Source organism: Mus pahari, chromosome 2 (assembly GCF_900095145.1).
Source record: "Mus pahari chromosome 2, PAHARI_EIJ_v1.1, whole genome shotgun sequence".
Lineage (NCBI taxonomy): Eukaryota > Metazoa > Chordata > Mammalia > Rodentia > Muridae > Mus > Mus pahari.
In genome coordinates this window covers 129,869,218-129,885,517 of record NC_034591.1, presented here as the reverse complement: position 1 = coordinate 129,885,517, position 16,300 = coordinate 129,869,218, and the positions used below count along the sequence as shown (strand labels likewise).

The following is a 16,300-nucleotide window of genomic DNA, read 5'->3' as shown; positions in this document are numbered from 1 at the left end:
CCCTGCCCCTCCCCTCCCCCCTCTCTCTCTCACACACACACCATCTTCTACTCTTTCTTGTCTTTCTTTACTTAGCCCCACCCATGACATTGGTCTCTGGTGTCCAGTGCCCTCACTGGAAAGAACAGAATAGAACAGACATCCCCAGAGACTCTGGAGCTGGGGTTCCCATTCATGTAGCAAGACATGATTACTGGAGCAGCCTCGAGAAGAGCTGAGGGTGAGATGAACCAGCAGGAGTACACACAGAAGAGGTCCGTGGTCTCCTATTCCCTCACTCCAATGAATCAATAAAGTTGGTTATTGAATAAACTCATCAAAAATTTGATCACCAAGGAACTTGGCATCCGAAGCATCCTAATGTCCAGGTCCAGAGCAATCCTGAGCTTCCTCCTTCTCCAGGAAGCCTTCCTTGACCTCCCTCTCCTGAATTCTAAGTAAATGAGAACCCTAAGACCCTCCATGAATCACCTTCTTTAACTTTCTTGGCTATGAAAAGAAAGAATCCAAGGATAAAGAAGAGCAGAGGACACTGTACACCTTCCCCCTCCTCTGTAAAGCCTACAGCCCACTAAAGACAAAAATAGGAATAACTCCAGCCAGGGTTCTATTGCTAGCTGCTGTTGATTTGGAACCTGTCAGTCACCGTGGACCTTGTGCCTGCAGACATAGCTGCATGAGCCACTGGGCACAGGCTCCCTGGAGCACAGTCACTTACACCAGCTGCCTTAGGACCTAGACATTCATTCATCTCCAGCGAGGAGTAGGTGCTGCTACACCTGGCTGCGTTTTCTCACTCAGATGAACCCCCAGTTGCACCTGCCAATTCAGGCAGGAGCATATTAGGCACAGCAAGTGATGATGTCATAGGCTCTGTAGAAAGGGGATCACAAGCCAGGAAGGTCTGTGCTCCACTGGAGATAGATGGCCTGGCTGTCTGCGTCATTCTCATTCCTCTTGGCTACTGATGGCTTGTGCTGAAAACAGGTGGGTCTGGGTGCCCAGAGAGTCTAGAACCCAAGGTTGTCAGCAAACTGACTGGATATACCCCAGCCTGTTTCTGCAATGATGGTGTCCTTGGCTTTTATCAGACTCTAAAATGAGTGATGCTTAATGTCTTTCCTACAAGGAAAAGGAAACTCAGCTGGATGTGGTGGTCACACCTGAAGTCCCAATACTTGGGAAACCAATGCTGAAGGACAGATGGATGCCAGGATGGGCCACAGAGCAAGTCCATGTCTCAAAATGCTAGCAAATTAGACCCTAACAGAATAAAACAAGGCAGGCAGGCAGGCAGGCAGGCAAGCAGACAGACAGGCAAGCAGACAGACAGGCAGGCAGACTCCTTCAACTATTCAAAATTGAACCAAGAATTCCAGGTCTATCCTGGGCTACATGAGACTCTATCCTAAAGATGAATGAATTAATTAACTTATAAATGAAATACCAACTCAAGTGGGGAACTGACACAAAGTTAAACAATACCATACCCTCCCACAATGTGCAGACTAATTCCACGTGGTGATAATAAACTGCTTTTCCAGTAGAAAAGCAGACTGATAGCAAAGAGAGCGTGTCTGTGAAATTAGCCTGTATATTCCCCCATATTTGCCCAGCTCACTCTTCTGCAGGGCCTTCCCACTTACACTATGCCTCAGCCTCAGCTCATTTCAACATGTCTGTCTGTCCATTCGTCTATCCAATCTTCCTTCCTTCCATCCTTTTTCAATGCTGGGGACAGAACCCAGGGCCTTATGCATGCTAAGCAGTTGCTGAGCCACTGAGCCACATATGTCTTGTCAACATATGATTTAAAATTAAATCTTGAGAAATTATAAAGTATAAAAACAGACTCAAGCCACAGAATCTCCCAAGAGCCCTCAATGGCAGTGGCTGCGGTGGAGATTCAGGGTATGTACAGGTTTGTAGTTTCCTTAACACACTAATGATCAGGAGTCCAAGAATGCATCCCTGGATTTTAGTTTGATAAATATCTCTATGAGTTCCCTTGCCAAATGAAGGCTGACTGAACCCTGGACTTGAAGAGAGTTGACAACAGCTGTCACAGAAGTGACTGGAAGGCAGGTGAGACACAGACAGACAGACCCAGAAACTACACTGCTGTGCTTGCTAGACCTAACATGGCTGCTGCTTCTCTTAGTGACCAGTACAGTATCCAGGCTCGCTGTATCTCAGCTCTTGGGGTGATAGGCCCCTCCCAGACATAATTAACCATAGATGCTAACATAGATGGATAGGTCAAAGTACGTGTGCCAATTCCAGTCAGAAGGTAGCACCTCTGAGAAGGGCTCAGAGGCCAAAATTTGTCTCAGAAAGAAAGAATGTTAGAATCCATTGGTGATTCCTGCTGTGAGCATAGAACTCTCAGAAAGGGGTGGGACAGATTTCTCCCTCTCTAGATTGCCAAAGAAGTCCTGCTAGGATGACAGATTGTATCTAAGTCAAAGATGACCTATAAGACTGTCCACTGTGTGTGTGTGTGTGTGTGTGTGTGTGTGTGTGTGTGTGTATGTATATGGGGAATGTCACTGTCTTCGAGCATTTAGCTTGTACGAATAAGTAAAGCAAACCAAGTAACCTGGGTGTGTGCTAGCAACTGTGTCCTCTGTAAGCATTTGTCGCTTCCCACTCATGGTTGTGGCTGCTGCTGTCAAGTAGGGCAGTTGCCAGAGATTTAGTGTTTAAAGAGAAGTTTGGGGGGGTGCTGAAGAGTTGGCTCAGCATTTAGCAGCACTGACTGCTCTTCCAGGGGACCTGGGTTCAATTCCCAGCATCCACATGGAGCTAGACAACCATCTGTAACTCTGGTCCTGGTGGATAGGACACCCCTTCTGGCCACCATAGGTACTGCATGAATATGGTCACATTCAAGCAAACACTCACACACATATAATAAGAATAAATAAATCTTTTAAAACGAGAGAAGCTGGAAATCGGGATTTCCACACAATGCCTTTGGACTTTCAAATTCCGACAACCAAGTGCATTTTCGAGTTTGTGCTCATTACTCTAAACATAATCATCTTAACTGCCCTTAATTTAATCTAATACCTCCATCTTATTATGGAAGATGAATCACTCAGAGAGGCAGGACTAGAGGACCCTTGATCCTCAAATTGCAGTCCAACACTTGGTCATACCATAACACTGTCCCCAGGGCTCAGCTTTATCCCTAACTGCTGAATATACTCCGGTCAGGTGACCATTGTTCCAGAAGCCACTCCCGGACACTGAACTCAGGGTGGACCACCAACCCCAGACCCCTCCACAGGACCAGGAGAGGCCCAGCCTGGAGACCATACCTGTGTTCCACTCATGCCCACAGGTGGCCCAGGGGAGCTCGGTGGTGAAGCAATTGCTTAGGTAGAAGATGGCCCATGCCAGGATGATGATGTAGTAGACATTGAGGTGTGCCTCGATCACCTGTGTTGCGTAGCCAATGCCTGTGAGGAACAACGGAAAAAAGTGGCTAGGGCCTCTGTCCTTTGAAACAGCCTTTGGTGGCTCCTGGCAACTTGGCATCAATGAGGCAAACTCTGCTTTGCTCAAGAAATCACCGCTTACCTTCAAATAAAGGGCAGACTCTCCTCCAGCACGTGATGCCACCCTCGCTTGTGAACTGCCCCAGAGCCGTTTCCAGGAAGAAGACGGGGATCCCACAGCAGATGAAAAACACCACGTAAGGAATCAGGAATGCCCCTGTGAGAGTGCAGAGGGGTGATATGGAAACTGCCCCTGCGCCCCCGCTCTTCTCCACCAGCATCAGTCCTATTCCGTGGGCATCTACCCCAGGGAGGCACACGGCTCTCTTTCAGCTGGAATTCCTATTTGGCTGGAAAGGCCAGAGCCAGAAAACGTGGGAGGAGGTTTTGTGCCCTCTGCCACCTTTTACCTTAAGCAATTGCCCCTCCTATCTCTGGGCCTCAACTTCTCTAGCTATAAAATGAGTTTTAATAATTAATGCCATTGATCTTGATGGCTGTGTGACTAAAATAAGAATGTTTGGGGGGAAATGTGTATTGTTGATTAATTCGGTGTGTGTGTGTGTGTGTGTGTGTGTGCGCGCGCGCGTGCTGTGTGCAAGAGAAAGAGTGATAGATAAATTTACTTTCTGTGAGTGTGTACACAATTATACACATGTATATAGAGACCAGAGGTCAATATCTTCCTCTATAACCTTGACCTCATGTTTGGTACAGGGTCTCACAATGAACCTGGGGCTCACAGATTCAGTAAGACTGGCTGGCCAATGAGCTCCAGGTGCCCTCCTGTCGCCACCTCTCTGGTGCTAAAATGGCAGGTGTGTACTACCACATGTGGCTTTTTATGTGGGTGCTGAGGGTTCAAATCCAACTTCCATGCCTGAAGAGAAAGCATTGTACTGGCTGAGCCATCTCAGCAGCCCCCATCCTGCCCTCCAGCACAGACTAAGCTTGTCCCCATCCTGTGTGCTATTCCTTTCTCAGCTCCAAACTAATCTCAAGGGGGCGAGTGAAGGAGAGAATCCCTTGTTATTTTCTTGTAGAATCCCCCTAAAAGATTTTTCTCATGAAGAAGAAGGAAGAAAAAAAAAAAAAAAACCTTTCAAAGAATCATGCAATGAGAAGCACCAGGCTTCAAAGGGTTAAATGTCCCTGCACATATGACCCAGGTATGGATCTGAGCCCTAAGAAATTTGTAGCAAGAATACCCCTTCAAAGCTGGCTTAGCCTCAGCCTGGGTAAGGACTGCCCTAAACATAATACCCACGGCCCCGGGCCTTTCTACAAAATAAATGAAATGAAGTTGGCCCTGCCCCTAGGCACAGATGGGGAAGCCCCCCACCCCCAAATCCCTCATTTTCTTTTCTCATCTAATAACAAAACATGAAAACACAGCATGCTCCATCTGATGTTACAAATGGAGGCTTTACCTGAAATTGCTTTTGCTAAATGAAGCCTCTTTACCCATCGGATTAACAGCAACAGCCTTGATGAATCCTGATAGCATGGCCTTATCTACTAGGCTTTGAAAGGGTCTTACATCTTTTTCTGAGCAAGGAACTAATTTAAGATTGTACCCTGATCCTTTCAATTATTGTGAGAATCTACTAGTCCAGCCTGCGGACACGTTATTTTTGGAGGAAACCACAGACCCGCTAGATTGTAGGCAGCAACTTGTATGACAGAGTGAAAGGCGTCTGAGGCCTTGACTCCAAATTTATTTGATTAAACCACTGAAGTGGTTCCCTTAAGAGCTTGTAATTCACCTGTGAGCCTCCGAGAACCCAACAGATGATGCTGGTGGGAAAGCCAGCTGGCTGGTGTACTCCCAAAGCTAGTACTGTAATTCTTAAAATAACTAACTTGACCACGCCACGGTGTCTGCACAAATGGAGACTTTTGGCAAATCAAAGAGCCAACAACCAACAATGAGTCACGTTTCAACTTTACTCACTACAACCTTAAAAACAATGTGCAACAGATTACCCAGTTTGTCTCCATTCTCTACTCTTGCCGAATGAGTCTTGTTTAGGCCTAACGTTTCCTAGGTGAATAAAGATGTTAAAATAGTTTCTGCCCCAAACTACCCTAAAGGTACAGCTTTCCTAAGCACACATGGTAGCGTCTAAAGGCTCCGTTGTCTGCACAGTAAGGCAGGGCCTGCCTGAGGGCACAGGGTGCATTTTGGGTCTTCAAGTCTGCAGCCAGCTGTCTCCCCTTGCCAAGCCACGGACACCACTGGCCACTTCATTACCAGTGCAGGGCAGGCCTGGAGCAGCCTGAGCCTTCAGGGTGAATGTCCCCAAAGAAAGGGCCTTAGCCAGGCAGTGTGGTTCGCAGGCCCCTCGGCTGTTTGTACAGGAAGCCCTGCACTGTCCCTGCCAACCAACTTCTCTATCACCTTTTTAGGGTTTGAAGTTTTTTTTTTCTTGAAGATTGAGGGTAGGACAGGGAGGAGGGAAAATGCCAACACAGGTCTTTTCTGAGAGGAACTGTGCCACCACAGGCTTTAATGGGACCCCTTGCCACTCTGCCATCCTACTGTGATAGGAGGGGTGTGGGAGTTTGGGGGAATGTAGAGGTGTTGGGTACAACTCTGAAATGGGGACCACAGCTTCAGTTCTTCCCAATGACACTCTGTGATGCTGTCGTTGGAAGGGATGCTGGTCTTCCCCCGTCTCACACACATCAGCGTGGTTGCAGTTGTTGTGGGAGAGCCTGAGCCCAGTAAAAGAAACTGCTTGGTGCCAGTTTTTCCTCCAGAGAGGCCTAAAATACTTTCCCTAGAAAGGGCCTGAAGAGCAAATTTAAACACTACAGAGGGTAGCATGCGGCAAAGGCCGTCCAAAAGTTCTCCCTCGGGGGGTCAGCTCGATCCTGCACAGAAAGCTTTTGGAGTCTGAATCTCCCCCTCAGCAGTAGTAAACTGAGAGCGTCTTAGATGCTTAGTCCCGTTGTCTTTGAGATCCATAAAAGCACTCCCTTCCAAGGTGACTGACTGAGGCGATTTAAAAATTTACAAGACATGGCTAACACTGGGCCCCTAACTCCTGGCACTTTGGTGACCTCTCTAAAAGATTACTCAGATCAGTCTCTTTCTGTGAGGACAGGGGACTTCCGAGGCTAAATAACAGGTTTCTGCCTAAAATGCCAGCGAGAGTGGCCTGAAAGCAGAGCTCCTGAACCAGGTCTGTCCCTCACGCAGGTGACAGACACTGCTCTGGGCCCGATGGCAGGTGGCAGGTGGCAGGTGGTGGCGCGCTCAGGTGCGAAGCGGGCTCCATGCACGCAGGCGCAGAGAAACAGGTGGGCCCCGTGCAGTCCCACGGCTACTGGGGACTGGGAGAGGGGATCGGGGCCCCACATGAGAGGTGTCACCCCACCCCAGGTGTCGTCCCGCGTCCCCCGCCGCGCTCACCTCCTCCGTTCTTGTAGCACAGGTAGGGGAAGCGCCAGACGTTGCCCAGTCCGATGATCTCTCCCGCTACGCTCAACACGAACTCCACCTTGTTGTTCCAGTGGCCGCGCTCGTGGACAGCCTTGTCGCGCGCCTCGCGCGTCCCCGCCGCGCCCCCGCCGCCGCTGCCCAGCGTCTCGGACCCCCGCGCCTCCTCGGCCGCCTTCCCGTTGCCCAGGGGCAGCGCTTGCTCCGCAGTCATGGCCGCCCTGCCGCCTCGTGCGCCGGCCCCGGCTCTGCGCCGCCGCCCCGGGCGCCCGGGCTTTTGAGAGGCTCGAGCGGCGGGCGGGGGAGCCGGGGGTGGAGCCGAAGGAGCCGCCCGGGCCGGACCGCACGCACAGGACGGGGATGCGATGCCCAGGCCACCTCCTGCCCGCTGGAACCCCGGGATGGTAGGGGTACTGCAAGTCCCGTGACTTGACCTTGTGCGCCCAGCGCCTCCCTTAATCCCTTGACCTTGCGCGCACCTGGCTAACTCAGGGCACAGGGTTTGCCCTGCAGCTTGACTCGCTGGCTTCTGAGTGCAGGTAACAGCAGAGTTGTTATCCAGGCCCAAGTGGGCTATGAGTGCAGCACCTGAACTTCTTTCCCCTCTCTGTGACTTTTCAAAGTTTGGGCCTCAGTTTTCCCATCTCTACTCAGAGGTAGATGGGCAGCTCTAACTTGAAGGGCGAATAGCTGTGTGGGTAGGGTTCAATTGCAGGGGCCTGGTGAGAATAGGGGCCGGGGGCATCAGATGCGAAGTCTCTTTGAAGCTCCCAGGTGATGGTAGCTGAGCTGTAGCACCAACCCCATGCCCAGTACCCTCTACCCTGGAGGTCTCAACCCGCCCCCACCCCCACCCCCACCCCCCGTGGCCCCACTCTACACACATGTGAGTCTCAACAGTGTGGCATTAAGTATGGACATCCAGAGGCAGGAGCAGGCAAATCAAAGCTGAGTATCCTGCTTCACCTGTGTGAGTTGTGTGACTTTGGCCAGGCTCCTGAGACCTCAGTTTCTCAGTTTGCTGTTCTGCAAAAGATGCTTCCAACACGTCTTCGCCTCGCAGCAGAAGGATTCCATCGTGGGCTTGCTTTGACACTGTTTCTAAGCTCCACTGCCTCCCCTTTCTCTCAGTGGCATGGGAACTGCCTTCCTCGGTTAGGAGGCTCAGGAAGAAAACAAGTCCTGTCCTAAATGAGGTGTCCAAGACAAATCCGGACTTAAGAGAGGGCCCATCCCACCATCATTCCAAAGCTACAACCAAACCCAGGTTAGATCCCAACTCCCAGCAACCCAATCTGTCAGCCTCCAGCCTCATGACTTGCAATGCTAGAATAGTCAATGAGCTGTTCTGAGCCACCAAGTATTAGCTTAGCCCATGCACTTCTTGGATGCCCCACTTTGCCCTTAAGAAACACGTCGTCATTATAAGTCCAGCTTAACTCTCCCTTCTTCTCGCATCATGAAGCTCTTGGTGCACTCTCGGGATCCCAGGAACCTTCAGGAGGAAGCTGTGCTCTGTGGACTTCGTGCATCACACCTTAGGTGTAACCTGCCCAGGTAGGTAGGAAACACTTGTTCCTTTGATGCTGTCTGTTCTGGTTCAGTGAGCATCCTTACAGGTGGACCAGAAGAAAGATGGGAGGATGGGCAGGCTTTCCTTCCTCTGCCTCTTGGTAATTTAATGTTTATTACATGTGCTTACCTTATGTCACCTCACCTAGGATGGCCTTATAGAAGAAGAATATGCTAAAAATGACCTGGATTTCTAGCAAATAATTAGATGAATGACTATGTACCAGTGGAGATTCTGTTTTTGTATCACAGGGCAGTGAATTGGTGGTCCTACCTCATCACCTCCTCCTGATCTTGCTCTCCAGCCTTGCTCTTGCCATGGCCCTGTGGTGGGCACACTTCTCCGGCCTTGGTAAATATGGCTTGGTTGTGGCATCTGATGATGTCACCACGTTAAGAACTTGCCTGGTAGCTGCTGCCCTCCAGCTTGGGCTCCACAAGAAGGTCACAGAGCAGACACACCTGAGCCAAACCTCAAGCCCAAGCCAACTGCATCACAAGACGGTGAGCCGCTCTCACTGTCATGTGCCAGTGTTACACAGCAAAAGATGGCTAATAGACAGCAGGCTGTGCATGAGCTGTCACATAGGCCTCTGTGCTGCTGCGTGCACATAGCACTAAGGGATCGTAAGCGCGGCGGTACTTTCTACAGAGGAAGAAATTGTGGCTTAGAAAGGTTGAGTGACTTACTCAGAATCACACAGCTTACCTCTGACTTGTGCTTTACATTTGAAGTCTGGCCTCAGCCATGGAATAGGCAGTGACTTTAATCATGTGAACTTGTTGTTACAGATGGAAATGGTTAGGAGTGGATGGCGCTGTTCATGTCTTCCTCATCTAAAGGGAACAAGCCTGTTTGAATTAGTTCAGAGCTCAGTTATCGTGCCCTTGAAGGAGCGATACCCTTGAAGGAGTCTCCAATACGAACTCTGTTTGTGTGGGAACTTGGCGTTTAAATTCCAGGTCTGCACACTCTTGCCTGGGAGTGCAAACTTTCTGGAGCTGTCCAGCACCTGAATGTGTAAGCACACACGGTTCCATCTGGACTGAGAATTTCTCAGTTTGCACCTGTACCCTTCAGTGAGTGACTCATTGGGAACATTTGCATTTACCCGAGGTAAGGCTTCTGCGAACATAGCATCTGTCACACAGGATATAATGTCCCCTGCAATGGCCCCTGAAGTTATACAACAGGATGACTCTGAGCCCCTCAGGACAGGTCACATCTGACCCCAGGGTTCAGTTGGTAAAAATGCCATGTTCCCTCTTGTCAAAGTTGTTCACATACTCCCTGATGGTGACATGTCCTGTGGTCTCAGATGCAGAGTCCCTTCTCTCTGCGCTCTATTCAGTGTCTGAAGCCACAGACAGTTCTGAACCCTACATGTAGGGTTTCACACCTCAAATAAAAGTTAACTTATAAAGTAGCCCCAGAAAGAGATGAACAGTAGTAAATTAACAAAAATAAAATAATAAAATCAAAGTTATAACTCCAAGACAAATTTCCTAAAACATAGACTTTAAAAGCAAGCCAGGCATAGTGGTACACTCCTTTAATCCCAGCACTGAGGAGAAGGAGGTGGAGTAGATCTCTGTAAATTCAAGGCTAGCCTGATCTACATTGTGAGCCCCTACAATAAGTAAGTAGATAAAATTTAGGACTTATTTTTACAATTTTACATTTAATATTATCAGACCATGGTTGACTCTAGGTAACTGGGAAGTAGTTGGACAGATGGCCTCACGTATCCAGGTGCTTAAATATTTCTTTCTTAGAGGATAATGTGGGTCATGAATGGAATGACTGTCCAGTGTCGTGTGGCCCCAAACTATTATTCTCTGGTTCACAGTATGAGGCAGTAAGCTCAGATGTGAACCCTTTGTTGGGGGCCTGCACCACATTACAAGGGAGTCAGGGACATAAATCATAGGTAGGCAAGCATTTCATCATTGTGGGCCTTCAGGGGAACCTCTTCCCACAGGGAAGGGATGCTGTTTGGTGGCTATCGTACTTCCTCTAGGAGTCTTAGTGTTGGTGTTGGCTATGTGTGTGGTCTAGACCTCATGCCAACCCCGCCCCATACACACAGGTTCCCACACCAGAGTCAGCCTCCGATGCAGCTCTGTCCATCTCAGCTTCCTCATAAGTCAGCAGTAGGTGATGTTGATTGGTGAAGGTCAGCCCTCCATGGGGTTCCTGATAGCAGAAAAATGTTGACACTCCCTGGGGGTTGTTAGACTGATTGATTGCTGATCTAGTGTTTCATAAATTTGTCCTATCTAGCTCCTTGAATTTTTTTATTATTATTCACGTTCTAACCCCAGTCGTAACTAGTGTCTTCTGCATGTATTTTATAGCAGCTTTACTGTCATTTATCCCACATGTTTTCTGCATGTATTTTATAGCAGCTTTACTGTCATTTATCCCACGTTTCAAAGCCCATCCACTTAAAGTAGACATAGATGGCCAGCCATGAGATAAGCCATTCCCAAAAATCTTCTCCACTCCCTCCTAATAAAGGGCTGCAGTTCCTTCGAGCTGCATTCCTCATGCCTCCCTCTGGCCCTGGACTATTCTATCTTCTGTCTTTGTGTTTCAGTTATTCTAAACGTTTGCATGACTACAGCTGTGAAGTGCACAGCCTTTCCCATCCAATTTCCTTTCCTGTAACAGTCCTTTCGAGATTAATCTGCGGCGGGTCCTTTCTCCTTCCCTTGGCTGCCTCATGTCCCACCAGAATTTATTTATTCATCGGTGAAATTTTGGTTTACTTGCAAGTTGGGGCTGTTCGTTTTCTGAGCTTTTCTGTACAAATCTTTTTGCAGTCTTGGGTATAGGCTTGGGAAGGAATTGCTAGGTCCTAGGCAATTGTTTGTTTAACCTTTTCCAGGGTGCTGATGGCCTTTACTGTTTTCCTGAAGCAGCTGGACTGCTGGACCTATCACCCCCCCCACTCCCTCCACCCCCCTCACCCACGCTGTGCATGAAGGTTCCAGCTGCAGCACATCCTTCCTAACATCTGTTAACATCTGTGATTAGAAAAAAAATTATAACTACTCCCATTGGTACAGAGTGGCTAACTGTGGCTTTGGTCACCTTTCTCCTTCCTCATTTCATGGGATTCAGTTTTGAGGCAGGGCTCTGCTTTGTCACTCATGCTGACTTAGAACTTGCTGTGTAGCCCAGGCTGGCCTCAGACTTGACGTTCTCTTTCATCTGCCTCCTAAGTGTTGGGATTACATATATATGCCACCATGCCCAGTTCCTTATTTATTCGGAAAGGAGACTTTACCTTATAACATGAAGTGGCAGCACTATTTGCTGTGATAGAAAGCAGTCTATACATAATAGAAGCACAGGTTAGCCATCTAGGATCTAAAAGTTCAAAACCCATAGTATTCCCTAATCCCAAACTGTCAGGAGCTGTGCCCAAGAGAGCTCATTATATATGCTCCGTGGGAGTGTGTGTCCATGTAACATACTGTGTGTGTGTGTGTGTGTGTGTGTGTGTGTGTGTGTGTACCAAATGTCAACTAGGTATCATCTACCTTGTTTTGTGGATCAGGGTCTCTCACTGACCTGGAGCTTACCACTAGGCTATATAGTCTGACTCAGCCTCCCCCAGCACTGGCATTAAAGGTGTCTGCTTCCACACTTGACTTTTTATATGGGTTCTAAGGACCAAATACAAAGTACCTGTCTACACATGCAAGTATTTTATTGTCTTGAGTCATTTCTCCAAACCACATGTCAATCTCCACACCAATTTCATACACACACACACACACACACACACACACACACACACTAACATCTAGAACACCCTGGCAGCAGGTGTTGCAGACTGGGTTAAGGTAGCACCTGTCTGGGTGCTGCATGCCCTGATTGATGTTTCCTGTGGTTTAAAAAACAGCAGTCTAAAGCCGGGCGGTGGTGGCGCACACCTTTAATCCCAGTACTCGGGAGGCAGAGGCAGGCAGATCTCCGAGTTCAAGGACAGCCTGGTCTACAGAGTGAGTTCCAGGACAGCCAGGGCTACACAGAGAAACCCTGTCTCGAAAAAAAAAAATAAAAACAAACAAACGAACAGCAGCCTAATCCACACAAGGGTCTTTGCAATGTGTGGCACACAGATGGCACCTAATAAATGCCAAGCTGACATTGTGTTATTTGTGAAAAACACATAAAAGCATGAGCTTGTCTTTAATTGGCCTGTCCTTGGAGAAAATCAGGTGTAAGGGGAGATCTAGAAAATCCTTAGGAAAGAAAGGGGCGGCAGGGTACAGTTCAGAGGGAGCAAGGGGCCTTGACTTAATCCCCGCATAGGGGGTGGGGAAGCCAGGGTCCAGCTGATTGGAAATGGACATCTATACTGGTTGTTCTTTGTCAAGTTGACACAAACCTATCTGGGAAGAGGGACTCTTTCTTTTTTTTTTTTTTTAGATTTATTTATTTATTATATGTAAGTACACTGTAGCTGTCTTCAGACACTCCAGAAGAGGGAACCAGATCTTGTTACAGATGGTTGTGAGCCACCATGTGGTTGCTGGGATTTGAACTTAGGACCTTTGGAAGAGCAATCGGGTCCTCTTACCTGCTGAGCCATCTCACCAGCCCGGGAAGAAGGAATCTTAACTGAGCAAATGCCTCCTACGGTTGGCCTGTAGGCGTATAGAGGGCATTTTCTTGATTAATGATGGATGTGGGAGGGTCCAGCCCACTGTGGATGGTGCTATCTCTGTGCATGTGACCCTGAGTGGTATAAGAAGGCAAGCTGAGCAAGCCTTCAGTGTCAAGGCAGTAAGCATCCCTTCCCTACGGCCTCGGCTTCAGGCCTCCGTGCCCCTGCTTGAGTTCCTGCACTAACTTCCCTGGATGACCAACAGCAACGGAAACAAACCCCTTCCTCCCTAAGTCTCTTATGTCATGGTCACAGCAGTAGAAACCCCAAGACACCATGTTAGAGAAATGAAAGCTGTCAGTGTGTGCACAGCAGAACTCACCAAGGAGAATTAAATATAAAATTTGAGGTCAACGTTTGGTGGTAGATGTTGAGCCTTAAGGCTCTCTTCGTTTTCATGGGTAAAGTCCTTAAGCTTATCTAAGGCTGTGATGCCCGGGCTGGCCTCTGGTGCTGTTCCTCCAGCTGCTCTTGCTATAGCAGCTCACACACTATGAGGGCAATACAGGAAAGGACTCATGACCTGGGAGCAGCTGGCGTCAGAGACAGAAACCTGTCCCTGTTCACCAGATCCTAGGTGACACTGGAACTCAGGTCCCTTCACCCCTCCTCCATTTTCCTGCTGAGAGCACTTCTTGGCTCTTCATGTCACCTCTTTGCACAGGTGCTCACAAACACTCACTCAGTAGATGCGTTACCTGGTCGAAATGGCGTCCACACCACTGCTAACAGCAACGAGCTTGTTAGAGATGCAGAATCCAGGGCCCTATCCCGAGCTTGCTCTGTCAGGACCTGAATGTTGAGATGCCCCAGCCATCTTAAGCACATGCTAGTGTTTCAGAAAACCAAACATTACCAAAGGCACGCCCCCCCCCCCAGGCTCTGCTAAGTGCTGATCATATCCAACTGAAGAGCTCCCTACTTCTGCCCCCCCCCCAAGAAGATAGCCAGGGAGACAGATGAGAAGCTAAAGATTCCTGACCTTCTACTGACCTTGGGGTTTTCTTCTGATTGAGAAAGTAACTGCTTTATTGATTTTTCTAAAAATGAATTGCTTTGGGTTCCACAGTAGGCTGCCATGGGTGGCAGGGTCTGACGACTGTGCTGTCCCTTTGCTATTTGTCATCTTCCCTGTCCTTTGGGAAAGATCTCTCCCACTCGATATTCAAGCCTCTTCCCTGGGTTATGACAGACAATCAATGCATACTTCTATGTATTGATGAGTTTAGAGAAAAGTATACACCTGGGAGTTCTCACCACAAACATGCCACTGTTTGCCTGATGATAGTCATGGTGGTCATGATGCTGGTGGTGATGGTGATAATGATGGTGGGAGTACTGGTGATGGGAGTGATGGTGGTGATGGTGATAACAATGGTGGTGGTGGTGGTGATGTCAGTGGTGTTTGAAAACACTCCATGTAACATTTCCCGTCTTAGCAGGCTTCTGAGTCTCCTGCTCCAGTATGCAGTGTGGTGGTTCTGGTTGTAGGCTCTGTGCTGTGTGTCTCTGGGGTTTCCTCGTCTTGCAGAACTGAAACGACACCTTTGACGAACACTTGTCTCATCACTGTGACAAAATCCCTGGCAGGAGCAGGATGAAAGAAGAAGGATTTATTTTGGTTATGGTTCTGTAAGCTGAGTCCACTACAGCAGGGGAGGCTTGAGGGGAGTGTCATGGAAGGGAAGGCACAGCACAGCAGGGATATCCTGGCAAACATATCAGGGTAGGAACAGCATTGTGGGATTGGCACAGTAGAAATGACGAGGCAGGTGGGGTGGCGAGGTGGGGGGTAACCTGATGGGGGTGGCGTGGTGGGGCAGCTCCATGGTAACAGAGTGTTTACGTGTTCTCTCACTTACCAGTAAAAGGAAACAGAGTTTGGATTAGAAATGGGGCCAGGCTCTGACCTGTATGTTTCCCCAGCAGTTTCACTAGTGAACTCTCATGCCCCAAAGGTCCCAGCCTTCCGAAGCATTGCTAGCTCGGGATCAGGCATTCACTCATGTGAGGTACATTTCGTGTTTCAGCTTGACTACCTGCTGTTTCTTCCTCCCAGCCCGCTGTATCTGCTTCCGTGAGTTTAACCACTTTTGGGTTCCTAACATAGAAACCATTTTATATTCGCCGCCATGTGTCTGGTCTACTTCATTTCACATAATATTCTCCAGGTTCATGCATGTTGGCACGAGTAGCAGCACTTCTATAACTTTATGAGTGTTGGGTGATAGTCCATTTCATAAATATACCACAATTTACATTGGTTCATTGATGGGTATTTGCTTTATCTCAACTCTCAGGGGCAACGCTGTGGTAGGAGAGTAGATAAATGGTCAAGATCCTGTCTTCAGGTCCTTGGATCCGCCACAGATTGCTGGACGCTGTGGTAGTTGTAGTTGTAGTTTGAGAGATGCTTCAATGCTGTTCTCTAGAGCAGCCACCCAGTTCCTTTCCCCATGCACACACTGCTCAGGGCTCTGCGTCCACATCCCTGCCAGCACATTTGCTCTTCATTACCAAATTCCTTAATTGGTTTGCTTTGTATTTCTCCAAAGATTAGTCATGGTGAGCTCCCTTGTGTCTGTTCGTCTCTTCAGATAAATGTCTATTCTGTTCCTCTGCTTATTTTTTTTTTTTAAAGCTGGGTTGGGTTAGTTCTGTTTTGATGGCTAAGTTGTAGGAGATTTTTGAGACAGGGTCTTTTGTTTTGAGACAAGGTCTCTCCCTAGAGCCCTGGCTGGTCTGGAGCTTGTGTACACTGGGCTGGCATCTGTTTTTCAACTCACAGAATTTCAGACCTGCACCCTGCACCTAATAACATGTTTCTGTTCTAGATATACAGAGGACTCAATTGGGCAAGATAGTACAGGTCTGAAATTCTGATGTGGGTACCAGGGTCCAAACTCAGATCCTCTGTAAGAGCAGCAAGCAGTCTTCTCTGCTGAGCCAGCACTCCAGCCCCTAGTATTGTATGCTAACATTGTATCCTATAACCTTTCTAAATTTACTTCTCTCTCTCTCTCTCTCTCTCTCTCTCTCTCTCTCTCTCTCTCTCTCTCTCTGTGTGTGTGTGTGTGTGTGTGTGTGTGTGTGTGTGT

The 16,300-nt window shown here is 48.4% G+C and overlaps 1 protein-coding gene across 1 annotated transcript in view; it reads right to left on the bottom strand.

The window, feature by feature from the left end:
- The window catches only part of Slc6a11 (solute carrier family 6 member 11), a 119,362-nt gene extending 112,141 nt beyond the window's left edge, over nucleotides 1-7,221 (bottom strand). The window contains exons 1-3 of the mRNA XM_021190390.2: nucleotides 6,922-7,221; nucleotides 3,586-3,720; nucleotides 3,324-3,464 (exon numbers count right to left, since the gene is read on the bottom strand). Coding sequence (XP_021046049.1) covers nucleotides 3,324-3,464; nucleotides 3,586-3,720; nucleotides 6,922-7,162 — 517 coding nt within the window. The 5' untranslated portion in view covers nucleotides 7,163-7,221. The remainder of the gene's footprint in view (nucleotides 1-3,323; nucleotides 3,465-3,585; nucleotides 3,721-6,921) is intronic.
- Between the last annotated feature and the right edge of the window lie 9,079 nt (nucleotides 7,222-16,300).